At 42.2% G+C, this 20417-nt stretch overlaps 1 protein-coding gene across 2 annotated transcripts in view; it reads right to left on the bottom strand.

Annotated features, from left to right (window-relative positions):
- ADAMTS17 (ADAM metallopeptidase with thrombospondin type 1 motif 17) overlaps positions 1 to 20417 on the bottom strand; it is a 188806-nt gene that overhangs the window by 111077 nt on the left and 57312 nt on the right. For both annotated transcript variants that reach the window (XM_086471601.1, XM_086471602.1), the window contains exon 8: positions 5063 to 5168. In XM_086471601.1, the coding sequence (XP_086327727.1) occupies positions 5063 to 5168 (106 nt within the window). The remainder of the gene's footprint in view (positions 1 to 5062; positions 5169 to 20417) is intronic.

Raw genomic sequence — 20417 nt, 5'->3', positions numbered from 1 at the left:
GCCATGCGTTCAAGGCTAGAGTATGGTGAGCTGCTCTAAAAAACACAAAAAGGGTTGTTGCTTGTTTTTTTTTTCTTTCAAAAGAGCTTCTCAGCTCCCACACCCTGCACCTAAATGTTGCAATTCCAGGATAAAATGCGAGAATTTGTAGCAGAGGTCCCTCATTTCCAGAACCACTCCCTTTGCACCACCACAATGGTTTGGCTGGCTGGCTCCATTGCTGCCAGCACTGCGCTGACTGGAATCACAAAAGAGACTGCTTCAGAAACAGTTTTATACCAGCGCAGCGTGCACTCTGCAGCACTACGTGACTGCATCCCATTTACTGTGGTGGTCCTCAGCTTCCATGTGAAACTTTTCATTTTTAAAATGCATTATGACCAAATCTTTATAAATTGCAGGGCAGGGGAGAAGGGGGACTGTTAATTTCCTGTTTGGTTTTTAGGAATTAAGCTGTACACCTGCACCACACTGACCTGGCTTTGCCAGTGTAGGTCATCACAGGGCGTTATTCCATACCTTTTGGAGCTGCTCAAGATACATTCCCCTTCAGCCTGCAATATTTTCACACTTTAAGCCACAAAAGGAACATCCAGAGAGTGCTTTTCCCTTACCCTTACCACTATTGCTTGGGACACACCACAAAGGCCATGCTTAATTATGCAGCAAATAATTACACACCCTAAAGTACTTTTAACCAAGCTACATCTATCAATACTTAACATCTAAAGCAAATAATCACACTGGACAGAAACCTGCCTGTTCTAAACTCTTCTCTTGTCTTCCAAATCCAGAGCTGTTTGGTTTGTGCACTACAGGCATTTTACCTTTGGACTCGTTTTTATCCTCAGCTGTTTCAGCTTCAAGTTTGAGGCCATGCGGTTTCAGACTTTTGGCAACAGACTGCATCTTGGTTATTGTCAGTTGATTTTGATTCACTTTCTTAAGGGCGTCTGACACGGTGTGGCTTCCAGCCATACCACCTCCGGCTATTCTCTCACCATCCAGGCAGTGCCAGGTTCCGCTAGCTCATGAATGGGAATCTTCCCTCCTCACCCAAGCCTGCCTCCCATCCCACAACAGAAAAGACGAGGCTGTTGAAAGAAACAGGAATGGCAACAAAGGGGCATTGTTGTCCTGAAAAACCACTGGCTACAGCCCACCCGCTTCAATTAGGGGATAACGGATATAAGGATGAATCTCAGGATGAATGAATTTTACTTGAAAATGGTAACAATGGTAACTGCTGTAGGCAGAAAGAGAACCAGAGGAGGGGGAAGTGGCACTGTTTTCCTAAAAGTCACAGTTGTTCAGGGTGGTCTTTGGGCTATGAATCTCAGATTAACTTCATGCTGGTGCAGTTCATGGAGGAGGGGGGAAGCACCATTCAGCATCCCATTGACAACAGTAGGGCATTTTCAAGCTCTTACTGATGGAGTTGCCCTGCTAGTCTGAGGAAAAATGACAGTAAAAAGGTGTTAAGCATATTAAGCTGTTTATAATATGAAGAACTTGGACTAATCCTTGTTAAGACTTCAGGGATCACTGTGATCTCTCTTGTCTTCCCTTTTGAGTAGGTCAGAACACAGTACTCCACCCATCAATCCCTGGATAATAACCAACTAACTGTGGCTACATTAAAGTGTGTTATTTTAAAAGACATCCACTACTGACTGTGGCAAACGAAGGAACGAGGCTTGCTGAGGGTCCTGTCTTGGATGGTAAGAAGTTTATGTTTTGCAGCCTCATCATACCTTTAGCGGTCTCCACCTTGCCTGTTACCTTTTTGTAACAGCAAAATTCTTCTCCTGGACTCTTTGCAGGAAAAATTGTATCTAAACACAAATGAATGCTCCCTTTGTGTCCATGGACCAAAATTATTGCTCCAGATTTGAAGATACAAATACAACAAAGTTATAACACTCATCCCATCATCATGCAACAATAACTCTATAGGTTAAACCTGAAGATGAACTTTTACAGGACCTATAAGCATCACCCTAATGGACCTATTTAATGATGTCTCCATGTTTTCACAGTGCAGCTCTCCATAATAGTGTTTTTTGCAGTGAGTCCAAACGACATTAGTGGCAGATTAGGAATCTGACACATCAATTAGTAATCCATTCACTTCTTCCAAAGTCTACATCAGAAACTATCTGTGAATGCCAAACCAGGCTTGTGATCTCCACAGACATTTGTTAGTCTTAGGGCAAGAAGTAATAAATCTCAGCTTTTCTACACTCCTAAGGAAATCAGCCTTCAATAAAGCTTACGATTATGGCTCTCCAAAATTTATATTTTTGCCAATATGGATATAAGTTTTGATTGGATTTTTTATTTTTTTAAATTAAGAAACCTGCACCTAGTTTTCCTTGCTTTTCATTTTTAAACCTGAAGCTCATGAACTTCTTGGTCTTTGTCTCTGCAATGGCTTTCCTTACTTTTCACTTAAAAACAATGAGTTTGTAGGTAAAGTCTGCAAATAATCCTTCTATTTGCACAAGACGTGCTGAAACAGGACTGCTCAGAGCATCCTGTTGCAGTTCAAAACCAGAAGAATAAGGAGAGGCCTGACACCTAGTAAGGTCAATGAAAAGATTCCTGCTGACTTCAAGGCCAGAAGGGCATCAGTAAATTGACCAGACTTTGAAATAAGTAACTAGGCCACTGGTGGATGACAGCATAGAGGGATGATTTTGATGCTCAGGTTGGGTGGTGAGACAGAGATGGTGTTTTTTCCCCCCCTCTGTTTTGATTTGGCACGCTGGGGTTTGATTATGCATGCTTATGGTTGGGCTTAAGCAAGGGAAGAGCGGGTAGAAGGGCTGGAGGGCTTGCTCCAGTGTGTGATAAAGAATTGCAACTCATTGTGAAACAGGCTAACCTGGAATATGTCCCCAAAACACCTGTGGCAGCAGAATCCTGCCAGCAGCTTCTCTGGCTGCTTCAGTTGGAGCCTTCCCGGCTCACGTGCCCCCGAGAGCTACAGTCTCCCAGACCCAGACATCTTATGTCCCTAGACTGGCTCTTACAGATGCTCCACACCCCTTCAGTACTCAAGTACTCTTCCTAGTCTCTCTTGCCTGAGCCCGTTCTAGTCTCTTCTCTCTCAGTAAAGTGGCTCACGAGGCAGCTCTTCTCCAAAATGCAGTCTCCTTTGTCATTTGTCCTTCTTCACCTGCAATCTTCATTTAAGCTCTCCATCTCCCCCCACGATGGGATCTATGACTCTCCTGAAGCAGAAGATTCTCCGCACAATAGCACACTCACTGTCCAAAACCTCCAGGGTACTGAACCCAAGCCACCCTCTTGTCAACTCATTAAGACATCTCATATTCACCTCTTGAAATAGTTTTCCAACATGGAGGCAAAGAAAGAAAACCAGCAGAGAAAGGACATTATGGTCTTACCACCAAAATTGCACTCAGAAAAGAAAATGGAGTTCGCTATTTTCTGCACAGACGGACAGCTGTATCTGAAAGCATTACATCCCCTATTCACACTGTGGATTTTTTGCAAGGCATTATTAGAAGGAAGCTTGACAGCTCTGCTGAGAAACTTGGCAAACACCAGGGCAGACCAGTCTCACCCTTTTACACAGCTGGATTTTCTGCAGCTGAAGTATTTTTCCCTCTTGCTCTTGGCCCATCCAAAGATGAGTGCTGAATTTCCCTTAACATTACCCACAGGTTAATTTGTTATTAAGTTTAGGCTCAGTTTAACATCTTGGCATGCAATTTAAATAAAACCAAAACCAAATGTCCTTCATTTCTGCTGAAACCACCCTCAGTTTGGCTCAGCTGCTTTTGGTGTCACTGTAGGGTGAACGGGAGATTCATTTTCATCTTGTCATTTTGGTAGGAACCTAAATATCCCCCATGCAACTTTGAAATACATTGCCATAAAATAATTATTGGTCATGAAATGAGATTGGCCAGAATCTGAGCACGATACATTGGCTGCCAGATACCTGTTACTGTAGGAAAGGAAGATACAACACATAGACTGTAGGAGTCCAGAACGGTGCAGACAAAACTTACGCACAACTTATTACTAAAGGAACAATGGTGGGATTTCCCACATTCCATCCAGAGAGGCTAAAGGAAGGAGCGCTTGAAAATCCCACAGGTACAGCCCTTGCCCCTGTGTAAATTTGTTCCTGGTCCAATTCTATACCTTACACAGTCTAACTGCGACACAGTGCAACCAGAGTGATGTCAATGGAAAGGGAAAAAAGCTCATAAGTATTATGAGTAAGTGCATATTACACTTAGCCTGGAAAGCAGTGAATGTGGATGTTGACCTTTGGGTTAACTCATTAACTGCACTAAGATGATGCCGGTGACTTTTCCAGTCAATTTTGTTTTCTTCTGCCCATGGGATATTAAAAAGTCTTCAAAGTCACCTGCAGAAAGTACCCAGTAATCTCATTCTGCAAATTTGAGTCTGACTAGGAATTATCATGTTCTTTGCTGTCTTTTCCAGCCGGTGTTTGAAGCGTGTTACTCAGCTGTGATTGAGCTGATAAATCAAGTTATATGATTTCTTTCTGTTGATCAAATAATACTGCTTAAGGGCATTTCCAAAATACTGATGTTCACAATTTCAGCCACAGTAGATTACTTCACATGGAGAGATGAAACCATTACCAAAGTATTTAACTATTAAAATCCTTGACATAGACACCTGAACTTCAGAGAAAATTTAGCAAGTTCAAAGATTTTGAAGTTAATGTCGTTTTTGTGGACCTATTCTACAGCATAAACAAAAGCAGAATTTGTCTCCAACTACTACCATCAATCATTTAAGAGAATGAGGCCTCTTTGGGCTACTCAAAATCAAAACATAAAGTGGAAAATAGGGGCAGATCAAATAGAAAGACTTAGGTGTGCTGAAATGAATATTTACACAAGCCTCCTAAAAATTAGGTTATTTATCAATCTGCTAGGTTTATGAAATCCTAACAACATGCCACACCAGTAATTTCACTTGCATGGCTTTAAATAAAATATGCTACAGTGGCATAAGTAAAGAAAGAAACAGAAGGACAAGTTCTTACTTGTGCCCAAGTTCATGTGCAATTGTAAATGCCAGATTGAGACCGTTGTCTTCAGCAAGAACACACTTTCTCTTGGCACTGCAGACACCTCCCAGGTAAGCAATTCCTGCGACAGAAACACAGAGAATATTCCCATCAGAATCAGTGAAACAGCTCATTCTACTCAAAACATACAGCTAGTAACTCAACCAAAATTGTAAAATATGTGCCCAGTATGAAAAATATTAGAGCAGTTTGCACACAAAACCATCTGAGTATTTTGTTCATCATCCTGTTGAAAAATCAGTCTAGAATTTTGTCAGACAGGAAACAAGTTAAACATACTCCCCTTCACTGCTTTCATTGGAAAATATATTTCACTGTCTCAAAAATGTATTTCACTGACTCAAAAATTTATCTAAGCTTGTCTACTAATGCCCTCTACTACAGTGTTAGAAGATGCAGTGAAGTAGCTTTAACAAGCATTTAAATGGAGTTCTCCTGATTTTCAGAATAAAATTGAGAAGGAACAAAACAATAAAAGTTGAGACTCTCTGAAAAGATCTTACATTTCCCCTTATTTTCATACTTTAAGGAAGCAAGAGTGGCAGAGTCAGAAAAGCTGGCAAACTCCTGATGGTGAGTCACAAAGCCAATGTAGGTGGCAGAAGTCTTCTATGACTTCGTGGAATTTAGGATTTGATCCCACGGATAACTGCACAGTACCCTGTAGACCTGTTTGTGTGGGCACCACAAACAGTTGTAGGCTGAAGTCAAAAAGGAATTCAGAAGTTACAGCATGAAACTTGCTCTATGGAAAAACAATAGTCCTCATATGCCCTTCCTGCATCCAGGCTGTCCCCTCCAGAAAGTGCCATTGCACTTGGAAATGTTTGATGGCATCCCAGGCCATGCACAGAACAATTTGTTGATGAGATTTTATTTCATCTGCCACCTAGAAACCACATGTAAGCCATTGGGATTTATGCACAAAGGCTAAAGCAGAGCCTAAGGATGTCTCTGTTCACACAAGTCCCCCACTGCTGAATGAGCATCTCTCAAAAGCCACACAAACGGTTCAAGCGTGCATACGAAACAAGATCTCCAGATAGCATGCAGCAACCTAAATGCACAGTTCATCCACTTCACATGTCCTTCTGCCACGCTGGAAGAAGAGGAATTGTAAAGACCATCCACAAATGCCTTTCAATTTTTTCACAGCCGATATATTTGCTTATATTTAACAGAAAACAAGAAATCTATTTCCACACTGAAATATGGTTCTGACAGAGGGGTAGCTGGGAGCTAGCTGCCTTTAATGAGTAGACCACAACCATGCAATGGAGACACGATCTCTTTTTTTGGTTTTCTTCTGTCAGAGTTGACAAGGCTGTGTTTATCAGGGTGCAAATCTTTAGTCCTGGAAGAAGTCCAGTTCTGGTTTTATGAGTTTTGACAACAATATGGATGGGGCTACTTGTTGCCGGGGGATCCTGGGTGGAACAAAGGGATGGGCAATAGTATTTTAATTCAGCACTAGCAGCAAAGAGTGAAGGCAGTGCAGATGTCAGACACCAGCACTCGCTTACTTTAAAAGTGCTGACTGTGGAAGGCCAGATTCATACCACATGCAGAAACTGAAATCAAGACTTAATCTTTTTAAATCAATGACCATAGAAGGCTGGATTTCAGCACTTTTCTTAAACTGACTTGCTTTTTACTTGCAGAGTAGTCGTTAAGGATGTCAAGCAATTGCTCAGGAAGTAACATGAGAAAGGGATTGCAACCTCAGCCCACACACCTGATGGCCTAGTGAATGGGTCATAGAACAGAATCTCAGCTGCAGTGTGTTTTAGGCAATGAACATGCTTTCTGTTTCCTTTAAAGATCACAAATCATTTCTGGTTGATTTCTGAAAGAGAAGTGGATATTTCTCCTGATTTATATCTGTTACCATGCAGCCTTATGGGGACTTACAAATAATAATACCCTCACCAATAACAGTCTTTTGCTTCCAGCCCTACTTGGGATCAGCAATTTCTGGGAATACTTTTGGCAGAAGGAAAAAACTGTTTGGGAAAAATGTTAGTTTACTGTAAAACCAATAGCAGAAGGTCTGAGATTAAGAGAAGCTGCCAGATTTGGTTAAAAGGAAGCAAAAATCAACAATACTCAATTTGAGTAACAGAAGCTAGAGAAGAAAAGCTAGAGATTAATTAGGGTACTCAGCCAACCCTCTGCTTCTTTAGCTTAGTGTCTTTGTGCATTTTTGAGTTCTTGAACCATCTCCCAGCACGCATACACCAAACAGGGTACTTGGGAGGAAGGATGCTTTGTGCCAAATCGCTAATCCACTCCATAGCTGCCTCTCCACTGGAGCACACTGTGCTGTCACAGGAGACAGAACCGTGATGGGCCATCGGCTGCTGGTACTCCTGATCCCCAGCTGCGACAGAGGGAAACTAGTGAGGGCTGTTGAGTTCACCTTCACTCATTAGCTTGCCCAGTATTTTTAACTGAGAAGCAGCAAACTAGCCTTGCATCTCAAGCTCAGTGGTCAATTGGCAAGTTAGTTTAGCTTGAAATGATTCTTGCTAATTTCCTTCTGATAAATTTCATAAAATGAGGCTGAGTCAAGGTTTGCTGTCACTTGGAGATGGAAGGGGGCAATATTTCCGTGTTTGGGAGATGTGGGGTAGCAAAATAGTCTAGAGTTCTGCAATATATTAAGTGAGGTTAAATATCAGTTAAAATGTCAAGTCCATCACCTCAAATGGTAATTCTGAAGTCTTTGTTCAGTGGTTCTAACCCCCACTGAAACCAACTGGCAATAGCACTGCTCTGTGCGAAAAGCCTCATTATTCTGAGGTGGAAAACTAACAATTAAGGACTTGTACATCCACCAGTGGCTGAAACAGAAGGGACTGTGGCTCAGTTACAGACTCTTAGTCATCTTATTTTTATTAGTTATTTTCAATGCTTCATGTGAATCCTGTGTGGTCATTTTATAATATTTGCAATGGCCAATTAAAAAATGTAGACATCTAAAATTAATTTATTATTGCAATTATTAAAGATTTTTGTTGCAGTGGAGCCCAGGGATCAGACAATACAGGAACAGAAGAGAACTGGGCAGGGAAACTCATACTCCTTGAAGAGCAGAGAGCAGAAAACTTTGCAGTACATGAAGCGAACTCTGTAAGAAGTCCAGCTCATGAACTGCTGACTGCTTGTTAATAAGAGTCATTCTGGAACAGCAAGCCAGTTATAACAATTTGTTACAACATTTTAAGCCTGAAAAGGCTTGCCGCAAAAATGTTTTTGAAATATATATTTTTCTATCAAACTATTTCCTAAGACTATAACTTTCTTTTCGACCAACACATTTCACCATTAATTCTTTCGTGAGAACATAAATAGCATAGATGCTATTGATCTGCAAACATAATACAGTTCTTTAGTAACTATTTCTGAACCATTAAGATAAATGCAATTTTTTGTCACCCCATACAATGATCCACATAATTGATATGCAGAGAAAAATACACCTTGAACTGACAATGATAGTAGTACAATGCCTTCGTAGCTACATTAATATGATTTATTTTCTTCATTGGGATGAATGGAAACTGCTCTTTGCCTCTTAAAATTCCAGATTTTTATCTGAGCCTTTCAAGTCCGCAGAACTGGAATAGAAACTTCATGAATTCAGACAAGTTTGAGAAAATCCTGGCATGCTGTGGTTCTGCCAGGCTGGGAATAATATAAGAGAAACTTCTCTTATTTGGTAATTTTGCTTCTGGCCCTGTCTGGGAGACAGGTGTGTGAAAATGAAAATCAGGAAAAAAAGCTGAACTGGGTTTTCTGGGTTTTGTTTGTTTGTTTGTTTGTTTCAAAAAAACCCCACACTTCTCCTGTGCTCGTGCAAATACCCAGACAATGGCTTTCTTCAGGGGAAAAAGGTCCTTATCTTTCCAGATACACTACTAACTGTCAGCAATTATAACAAATCTATTTTTAATATCAAAAAAAGTCAAGCAGGAGCATCAGCGGTAGAGAGAAAGGAAAGCCAATTACTATTTTTACTATTATCAAGTGTGAGGGTTTTTTCCTTTCTCTCATGAGAAATTGCATAATTACAGTCCATAACTTCTGTGCTTGGGTTTGAACACACAAAGCTATCTGCACTTCCACAGCAAACCTTAGGACACAGGCAACTGTGTAAACTCAGATTTATCCAAAAAGTTGTCATATATAAACAGTTTGCAGCTGTTGGCCTTTCTGCCAGCTAATGAGCCCTCTACTAGCAATATCTCTAAGGGGAATGATTACATTTATCCTACCAGCTCAGCTAGGCATTAGGATATTACATACTTGCCACAGTGATAGCCAAAGCTGGAAGAAGACAAGTTCTGGTGCTTGGGTTCACATTTCATCCTGTTTGAAACACATGGGGCTTCGTTCTGACGACTGTGGAATATTCACTCAGCAAGTGGTCTGTCCAGGTACTCCAGCTTTCAACTCTCTAATGTCTTGTTTTCATTGCACTCCTAATACTTTAATCTCTTCTTTTGCCAGCCACCTCTGGATACAGAACTTCTACTTGATTAAAACTTGGCTAGCTTTCCTCTTCTCAATGTATTTGCTGTTGGGAAGGGAGCCAAACTTGAAGTCCTGAAGTCTGCTTGGCACAGATGGAAGCTCACTGCATATCCACATGCACAGAGCAAACCTCCCATTCCCCACCATCACTAGTTTGGTGTTGAGCTGATGTTTTTCTCATCCTCCCACGATTTTCAATTTGTGCAGCTCATGCATTGCCATCAATTACACCCCTGTAGCCACGCTTAACATCCCACATAAGTAAAATCAGGAAACCCCAGAAGTGATTCATGCTCTGCCTTTCCGTTCAATGGCAATGATATGTTTGACAGAGATTGCCCTGCCTGTATTTACACATCAAGTCAGTCACCAAGGGAATCTTCCAGCGCTTACAATACTAAAAAATGAAAACCACTTTTCCTTTCTATAAAACGTACATATAAAAGGTTCCAAAATTTAAAAAACATTAAAGAAGAAGTACCCAATAAACTGCCTCCAAGGTAGGTCATAACACAATCCCTGTTCTACAGCTGAATAAACAGCAGTCCCAAGAAGTCAGCAGTACCCAGGTGACAAAGAGAAGTATCCATGGAAGGACCCTCACCAGCATGTACAACACAGAGGGACTAAGCCTGTTACCACCACTGTCCTGCTGAGCCTCCAGTTCCAAGTTTGGTTTACAGGAATCATTCAGAAGAAGCTAACAGGCTAAGCTGTTCCTTCATTTCACGAGAATGTGCTAATTCAAAGACAGACGTGCAATTTTAGTGGCACGAATTAATTTGGCATAGTACTGGATAGTCATCTAGATGCCAATTTCTGTTAATTTTGCAGTAACAACATGGTTTCCATTAGAGTTTAATATTCACGTACGGAAAGTGTTTTCCTTAGTAATAATTTTCATTGTCACTGTATTTAATGAAAGCCACGCTGGAAACAATACACTCTTTATGAATCACAAGTACAGGAATTATAGTACAACCACCCAATGCATGAGAGACAGCTGCAGTCAGGTACAAAAAAAAGTTAATAATCATGCCAAATGCTGTACCCAGAAGAAGTCACAATATTTTGAACCCAAGTATTTATATAGGAATAGCTTCTGATGCCATGGACCATCTGATGGAAGAGGCCCCCAGGCACTGCAAGAAGTCAGCCATAGCCTGTTTCAAATAGGCCTCCCCACAAGTATGCCTTTACCCTCGAAGGGAATGTGAAATATGAAATAATCTCAATCTCTATGTGCCTAAGAAAAGAATCTACACTGACAAGAGGAACACCACATTTCCTCTGTTAGTACTTAAGCAAAGGACAGAGAATACAATCCACTGTCTGCCTCGTTCTCTTGGTGCCATACTAGAGACAAAAGTGAGTCCAGAGAAGACTCACAATCCGTTCACAATTCCCTTGACCTTGTTGAGCAGAAGAACATCCACTCCCTGCTGAGGGCTTAAATTCCCTCCAGGGCTGGAGGTGGTTGAACCATATCGAGGAAACAAGGCAACATGGGACTGGTCCAAATACAACCCTCTACACAGGATCGGGTAGGCACACAGATAGCAAGGGAACAGTCAAAGTAAAAGATCTCAACAGGAGTTTGTAATTCCGCAGAATTTAAGCGAGAATACCATCGAGGCAGGAATATTGTGTATATAACTCCCCTACTTTTAGTTGGTGGAGGAAAGTAGTAGAAGTAGTTTTCCGCACTACTTTTTTCAGCATTGGTAAGCCAGGCCATTTCTGCAGGCAGAAAATGATCTGGATTCCTGGGGATCCCAAGAAACCTCTAGCTAAGGGCATGGGAGGTTTACTCCTCTGACTCTACGGCACACGTTTGTTTTCATACAAGGTTTTCAAACTGGTATCCCAGTCACCATATATCTTCCTCCCTGCCTCACCGAGAAACGGGCAGGTACCACACCAACTTTACAGAAAAGCGAGCTGAGACACAACAGTCAAATAACTGGTAAGTTCACACAAGAAGCCACTTCTGCTTCTGAGAATGCACATCAGACCCTGACTTTCTGCACCCAGCCAACTTGTTGCAAACGTGCCCATCATCACAGAATCCTCTTCTTGCTTCGGAGAATATACCGTATTCCAAATTTCAATAAGACCTCTATAAAACTCTCTTCCTTGCCTCCAAACCAGCATGACCTGCAGAGATGCAGCATGCTTGCCCAGAACTCGGTGTACTTTGTGGTTGGACACCTCCCCTATGGGACCGACTGTTGTCCTTTAGTGCCCAATAAAATCTCTTCTTCCTTATAACTCTGAAAACACTGTCACTTCCAGTATACACAACTGCTGTCAGAATCCCAAAAGCCCAGCAAGAAAAATAAATAGCTGAAACACAAAGTGTAGTTACTTTCTGAATCTCTTGATTTTCATTACACACACCCTGAAAGACTAACAAATAAAATCTCTCCCTGATATTCACAATACTAGCTGTGATGTTTCTAGAGCTGATAATGGAATACTCCTCAGAACAAGGTCCTAATAGCACATATGAATGAAATACACAATACCTTTTATAGGGGATACTTTTCTGACTACTAGGAATACTTAAAGATACTTTGGTACTGAAATATTGCTATGGCATCCAAGGGTCTAGCGACTGGCCCTGGATAACATTTCACAAGACCAGGACTCTAATTGTGAGAGCCAGATTCAACTATGGACCTCAGCCTTCGTGAAATGACTGCGATTCATGCAGACAGCACCCAAATCTTAGCCATGGCACCACTGAAGCTCACCAGAACTTCTAAGCTGACTCTTTCAGCCACATAACAGGGATGTGCTGCCCCTGTTTTCAAACAGATTACCTGACATCTAACTGGAGTTTGTCTATGCAAGTTGCCCTACTCTACACTTTTCTGATAAAAAAGGCCTTTGTGAGGCTAGACCTGTTCTGGTCTGTAAACCTGTGAAGACGGCAAGATTCTGCAAATCATTAGAGCTTAAAGGAGCTCTTTTGCTGTCGTCTTTTTCTCTTTGTTTAATTACCCTGCAGGACGGCAATTAATGGAACATGTGGAATCCCTTTCCCGGTATGGCCAACTCTCAGCTTTAGCTTTCAGCCTTTCTGTGGGGCTTTTATGTTTCCTGGGAACCCTCCTGTGGTTTTCTAAGTTTAATGGATGAATCATTTATCTACTCCTTTACTAACTTGCCCACACACAGACATTCCCCAAGATGCCAAGAGCCTCCTTCTAATGCCACTTGCACTGAATTTACACTGTGCTAATTCACTGATTTAAGCAGAGCCTCTCCTGGTGTACAAGGGGCTGTCCAGACAGTTGAAAAGCCCTAGAGATCGAGATCTCTCATGACTTGAGGAATAATTATCCTCACTCAAGCTAGTAAACTGTAGCTTCAGATACCAAATGCATTGAGATGAAGAAAGCTGACAGATGTTCTAACACCTTTTTGGCCTAGAAGAGGCTTTAACTAAGGCCTACAAAAACACGTCAGACAGACTGTTAACACTGCATTATGCCAGCAAAGAGCAGACAACCTTCAGAATCCCTCAGAGGTTTGGCATGGGCATCTTTCAAAACCACATTCCTTTCCAATGCCATTCAACAAGGATTTGTGATCACAAGCATAAATATTCATCACACTGACCATACCTGAGGAGAGGTACAGCATTCGCAGCAATTCAAAGAAAGCTGGAAAAGCGTGCACTGGTTAGCAGATACCCATCAGGAGTGACACAGGTATCACTGATCTTGCCTTGGAGCAAGGGAATGCATTAAAAGACCACGTGAAGTTCTTTCTAGCCCTAATTTTCTAGGCTTTTACAATAAAGCACTGGGATCTAAGACCTCAGCAAAGGAGATAAAAAGAAACACCCTGTTTATTTGACATCTCCTCTTTGTTCAGCATGACATCCTCTATGCCATTAACATGGCTCCTCCCTTTCAGTAAACCACTGCTTCCCTAGATGACAGCACATTAATAAATCCTCTCCATCTAATGTGACATGAAGAGTGGCTTAATTAACTGGAGCAGAGGAAGCAGGGTATCATCTACATGTTTACTCTACTTTGATATGCTAACAGCCACATTCCAGAGAGCTTCTCCCTCACACTCCCCAGTGACAGGAGCCCCGGCTGCTGCTGAACGCAGATCTCAAACAGGCAAAACCACAGTTCCTTTCTGCATTCTTGTTGCTCTAGATAAATATGAAGGTTTAGATATTTAGTCCAAATCAAACCGCCATTCCTGAATGTAGATTCCCAAACCCTGGCAGCTAATTCACCTTCTGTTCACAGGCATCATTACGCAGCGCTGAAAGTCTCCATGCTCACATGGAAATACACGGGCTTAGTTACTCAGAGTAAGATATATTAGAACAGCTGCACTCCTACTAAGATGAAAGGCAGGGGAAGAGCTATCTAGGTGGATCCAAGAGAAGGACTCCAATTGGGGAGGGACTGATGGACTGGATGAGTTAACACAGAGTGCTGGGAAGTATACAGAAGCCTGGCATAATTCAAATTTAGTGAACAAGGGAGAAAAACAAATGGGAAGAGATTAGGGAATGAGAAGAGATAGGGACAGAAATGTAGCAAATGGAGATAATATGGGTTTTCCAGAAGTCTTTAAGAAACATGACTTTGATCTCATAAGCAGCAGGGAGTCACATCTGTGGGAGGCAGGGGTCAAGGAGGGCAGGAGATAAGATCAGAAGGGAAGACCAGCTCTCTGAGAACTTCTGTGTGTACTTAATGCTGAAGAAAAATGGATCTACAGCCCTGGGTCATATGTCTCTGGCATCATGTGTTCACTTGAGGAAAGGTAGGAGCTGGACTGCAACAAGGCCTGATGAGGACGTAGAAATATTCAGGCAGGGAGGCCTGTGCAAAAAAAAAGGCACTTAGCGTAAGGAAAGGACAGCTGTTTTAGAACTGGTACAGAAACAGACAACAGAAATCAGTGGGATACCAGCTATTGAAAAAAAAGGCATAGGGGACAGATCCAGCAGAAATTGAGAGAGACCTGATGCTTTTGAAAGGCTACAGGAACATGTGACTGTGAACTCAAAGAAAACATCACCAACAACTATGAAACCGAACTGTAAATCAGGATTTGGATTCTAGCCCTTCAATGTCACCTCTGCCTGGGGCTCAAAGGTGTTTGGATTTGAATGTCTTCTGTTGGCCTCATTTTGTTAAGTGGATGTAGACTGTACTGTAGAGATGAACCTGCTGGTCCTTTCTACAAACTGTTGTAGGATTAAGCAGGATCCCCCTTTCTCACACACATGATAATATGTAAAGGACAGGCAACCTGCCAAGGCAACAGGAGGACTCAGTACTGGATTCGGGATTTGTGGAGCTGTGTGAATAACTGCCTTTCACTTCAATGGCTGAAGCAGAGAGACCCAGGGTAGAAATGAATCCACCTCTGTCACCTGCTGGATGGCTTGGCAAGAGGAGAGAGCTCCACCTGTTCCTTCTCTCAACAACCTGCATGAATGTCACCCTTCAATTTCTCAGATGTTATTAAATGGGAAAATTTTTTCAACATTTCAGTATTTTTATTTTGACCTGTCCTCTTTGGTGGAATAGGCCTGAACTCAGGAATTGCTTCAGTGTCCCCTAAGCTGCAACTTTCAGGAAATAACTAATTCACCAAAAGAAAAAAAACCCACCAACAACTCTGCCATCAGAAAGTGCTCGAGGGCTACCATGTCCCATGCTCACCACTCTGCCACATGCCTATGTTAGTCTGCTAACACCCATCCTATTCTCAGGATGAGTTCCCATCTGAAGGTCATAATCTTCCAAGAAATGGAAGAAACAACCCTGGCATTGCCTGCAACAGCTGCAGCTTTGCAAACTGTGCAGGGTTCCAAAAACAGCTCTGAAGCTATTTTCATCTTGCTTTTTCAGACGAGTTCTGCGATTTCCAGTTTCGAATTTGTCAGTTTGTCCCCACAACTCATCTGAGCCATCTGCTTCAACAGAGGGCCTGAGTTCAGAGAGAATGAAGGGAAATGAAGAAAAAGATCAAATCAGAGCTTTTAATGAGCCTGCTAAACAAAGAGGAACATGGAATTCAGCAGCAGGGATCCTGGAACCTTCAAATTCCTCAGTATCTTCCTTCCAGAATGAAGAGACAAGGTCAGATTTGGCAATAAATCAGAAAAAATATTTGGAGTCACTACACCAAACAGCATCTGCTTTAAGAGCTAACAGCCAGGGTCCAGCATTCAGTTCCAGCTTTTCTTCCTCGTAATTGCAAACACTAAGAAAGTCATGAAGCTATTTAAATAAATTAAAAGATTCTTTTAACAGTTCCAAGAGCTTTACTGAGACATGCCTACCTCAGCCTGCCGGGATGTTGGTCAGGGGTGGGTTTGTGAGCAAGGATCAGTCCTGCAATCATTAAACAAACAATGTTTCGGTGTCTGGAGAGTTTCGGGGCAGTCTGCTGAACGGGACAGGTTTGGAGATGGCTGAACACCTGTGCTGCTGCTGAAAGGCATTCTTCCACGGCTCTCAATTCAATTCTTTCTGTGTTCTTAAAGAATGACTAAGCAATTGTAGCTCTCACAAAGTGAATGAATCTATATTTTTGAAGCACGTTAGCATTTCAAGTGTATTTTACTTCTAGGCGCTGTATGCGTGTCAAGCTGTTCTCTTGGCAAAATAAGAGCAGCTCAGGCGACTAGCAGAGCAGGCCAGCAGAATGGGATGATTCACAGTAATCAAACTTTGAACAGATGCTTTTCCAAATTGCTTCTGTGATACTTCTCAATTACAGCTCCTACATCCTGACTTGCAGGGCTGTCTTAGCTCCTGGCTTCACTTTGTCAAGCTGCCAGCCAACACACGCGCTGATAAACTTATTTAGCAGTCCTTGGTTCAGCCCTTCTGTGTTAATTCTTTGCCGAATGCGGATTTAACCTCACAGCCTGCCTGACTTGAGAAAACTGACAAACCTGGGGTTTGTGCCTGATAATGTCAATAGCATTGAGCTACTTTGTTGAAGTCAGAACTTGGGTTGAAAAGTTTGTATCATGCAAGAGAATGAAGCCGGTCCCTAATACCTCAGCACTGGCTACAACCTCTGCTGCCAGGAGCAGGGAGTGAAAATGACCCTTCCACATCGGCGGGCAGGAAGAGGAGGGTAAGGCCGTGCCATGGCTCTGCTTCTCTCCTCAGGCAGTGCCACAGTCAGCACATTTGTTCTGGCAGAGCATGATAGTATGGCAGAAGGGGAGGTGACCACAAAAAAAATCCTTAAAATTACTGCAAAATTAATGGCTTGATTTCCTACACATTTGCACTGCTACCTGGGGTTTCTGATGTAAATGGAGGTGATGCAATCTTTCCCTCAGTGGCAGCATCAAAGGGAGAGGACTTTCTCACTACTCAGTTTCCTAGTTTTCAGAAAACTTCCAAAAGCCTAATATTTCTGAGATCCATATCCTCAAGGTGGACTCAAATTGGCCAACGGGTTAAAAATCTATTAGGGAAAGACTGTCATTGGGCTAGAGAGACCTAAGCACAAAGCACACACATTGCATCCACACATCCACCAAAACAGGTTAAAATGACTATTAACCTAAAATGCCCTCCTCTGGGTTCTCAGAGCTGTCCGTTCCGACTTCCACCCACAGGAAGGGAAGGACCTGCACTGCACTTTACGCAGACATAAACACATCACAGCACCAGCCTGACAGCAGAAAAGTAATGGCTAATTTCAGAGGTAATGTAGCTGGAGATATTTCTAATATGTCCTGAATCTACTTTCTTTAGTACCTCTTTCTCTAAATTACTCAAAAATAAAATGTCACCTTTAAAGTAACACAAGCTAGAGAGAAATTTTCACTAAGAAAAAGACCAGCATGAGATTTTCTCACACTTAATAAAAAGATATCTCTCATGTTCAAACTCGAGCTCCTGTGAAAGAAAACACAAATTTGGATGAACACTGCTGAGCTCCATGCGATGATTGACAACAGCCAGAAGAGTCCCTGGTGCCTCACAGACACAAGTCAAGGCACAGTCCCAGTCCTGAGGCCTTTATAGTCTGAATTCAGAAATGACAGCACGTGAGGCTCACAGCGGGACTGCACCTGCAGGCAGCACTAAAGAAACTTACTGTCACAGTATCCTGCAGAAGCCAGTGGGACATTTTCATGCACGTGGGTTCATGTTGTTACCCCAGGTCTTTGTGCTAAAGTATCAGGACCAACAAGGGGAGAACTGCCTCTTCTAGCCTCACGTGCTTCTAAATAAAACGCCCCTGGGAAGCGCAGAAGGTCCTACATACTTGTATGCTGTCTGGGCGACACTTCCAGTTCTGAATTAAATCTGTGTGTCCCTGATTGAAAACCACATGCTGAGTCTGCACCACGGTTTGTAGGGGGGTTCTCAGCTGTCAAGCCCCACTCAGAAAGGAGCTGGCGGAGAGAATCTGCAGCAGTAACAGCTGTACTTTCCAGCTACGCAGAGAGGATATATTGGTACAAGCCTGCTTTGCTGCCCAGTGCCAGTGGCCTCCTGTCAGCTGCCACGTAATGAGCTGCATTTCTCAACTAAGCCACCTGATTAATGATAGCCTAAACAGCTTCATGGCATTCAGAGAAAACAAACTGAATATGTATTACATCCGATCCAATTGTACCAGCTATCGTAATCACCACGGGCTTGATCAAAATCTTACTGAAATCAACAGGAGTCTTACCACTGGCTTTGGAGAAACCACATTAAGCCATTTCCTGGCTTCTTTTACTTAGTTCCCACCCCCAGAAGGCTCGTCTTTGTCTTTTTTACTTCAGTGTAAAGCCAAAAAGCTTTATTTGTTTCAGTGTTTAGACCATGTTGTAGCTCACTGACACTGGTGCGTGAGGGGGTATTCTACATCTCTGGAAACATACCAGTTCATTGAACAAGCTTAGACCAGTTTTCCCATGTTTGAAAATGCAACAAGTGACACAGATAAAAACAGAAAAGAGGGGGATTGTTCTGAGATACTAAGTCAAAAGTTGTCGCTCTTAAATCTGTCATTCACCAAGAACTTCCTACGGACCTAACCATCAAAGCGAACACACCTCTGCACTGCAACACGAACTGCAGCTGTCAAACGTTGAGGCCCAACATGGAAAGGACCAAATGTTTTCAGAATCCAGGAACTTTGCTCTGAGGCAAGAGCACTGAGAGCATTGCACCCTTCCCCATTGCACAGGTTAAGAGGGGCTTCGCAGAGAATGCAAACATGCAAGAGGGCTGTGCCGAGAACCTCTTCTCCTCACTTTGCTCCACAGAGGAAGAAGGGAAATGGGAAGATCCAAGTGAGACAGATAAATACATAGGAAGAAATCTGGGGCAAATCAGGGAACATTATGGAAGAAGGAAGTGAGACACAGGGAGGAAGAGAGACAAAACTGAAACATAATTAAGTTATCAGACTCTCATGAGGCAACTGACACCTCTGAAAACTGCAAAGCTTAGGACTTCCACAGTCCTCATCAGTATTTCTGTGTTGCAGGGTTTGAGGCCCAGGTTCGGGAAAGCATCTCTATTTCAGATTCTGCCGGAGTATGTGTCCAGATACAGAAGGTCAGGCAAGAACCACAGGGAAAACCATCTGGAAGGACAGAGCAACTCCAGTGATTTTCTGAAGCTCAAGTCAACAGACACTTGTAAGAGGTCATCAAAGGGATTAGAAGGAGCACCAGTACTTCCCCAGAACTGATCAGGAGTCAAGACACAGGGTCAGGACCATACTTGGACCCAGACAAGACCAAGGTGGAGATAGTGCTTTCTTTCAGACATCTCTAGAAAAGCAGACAAACTAGGGCATAGAAGATAGGAAACAGGACTCTACAGGTTTCTTAAACGGAGATATAAAATATAAATTCTAAACAGAAATCTAAACTTTACTTCTCTCTCATTTCAAGAACAACAAAGTCTGCTTAGACTGATGGACTCATTTTAGAGCATCAGTGTAACCTTCCAATAAATAGAAACATCCACACAGAGTTTCCTAACTTACTGGCCAGTTTTCTTATAAATAACTGCAGTGTTTACTCTGTTTGTCTACTACAGCGCAAATATTGCTGTACATGCTAGAGCTTGATGGATGACATTATTAAAACTAACAAGTAGATCCTCAGCAGAGCATTAATGTGTACCCAGCAATCTAATTATGGTCAGGCAGAGCCTTAGTGCAAACAGATCAGGCAAAATGGCTACACAAAAATGTATGACACAACTACACTAAACCAACAAATATCTTCAACCTGCTGACTGCTCATGACCGCTAACTAAAGTAGGAATACAAGGCTAATTCCAAGCTAAGCAAACACAGAAATCCTTAGCGTACTACAAATCATGCTGAAAGAGTACAGAAGGAGAAAGATATTTGATGGGTTGGGTCTAGGATTTTTCTTCTTTTTAATTTTAGTAAATTCAACATATTTCTATCAGCTAATTTAAAAGGTAAAAAGACTTGTCAAACTCATTCAGACAAATGCCTTGCAGATTATAGGATTCTGAACGTGAAATTTAAAGTGTATAAAGCAGAACCCCTGTGAGCAAATAAAATTCCAGGGGTTCAAAGGATAGTTTATATATACAAATACTTATATAAATACACACCTCAGTGAGAATTAGGATAAAATTTCACCTTCTCCTACAGTCACCTTCCTATCTAAACCAGCAAGAACCAGATAAGGAAACCCCAGGATTTTCTGCAAGGAAGATCTGGTCAAATTCAGGTATGTAGAACTCAAAGTACTCTGCCAGGCATTGAG

The sequence above is a fragment of the Leptosomus discolor genome, chromosome 11 (genome assembly GCF_034619465.1).
Source record: "Leptosomus discolor isolate bLepDis1 chromosome 11, bLepDis1.hap2, whole genome shotgun sequence".
Taxonomy (NCBI): Eukaryota; Metazoa; Chordata; class Aves; order Leptosomiformes; family Leptosomidae; genus Leptosomus; species Leptosomus discolor.
This window is presented reverse-complemented; position numbering and strand designations above follow the sequence as displayed.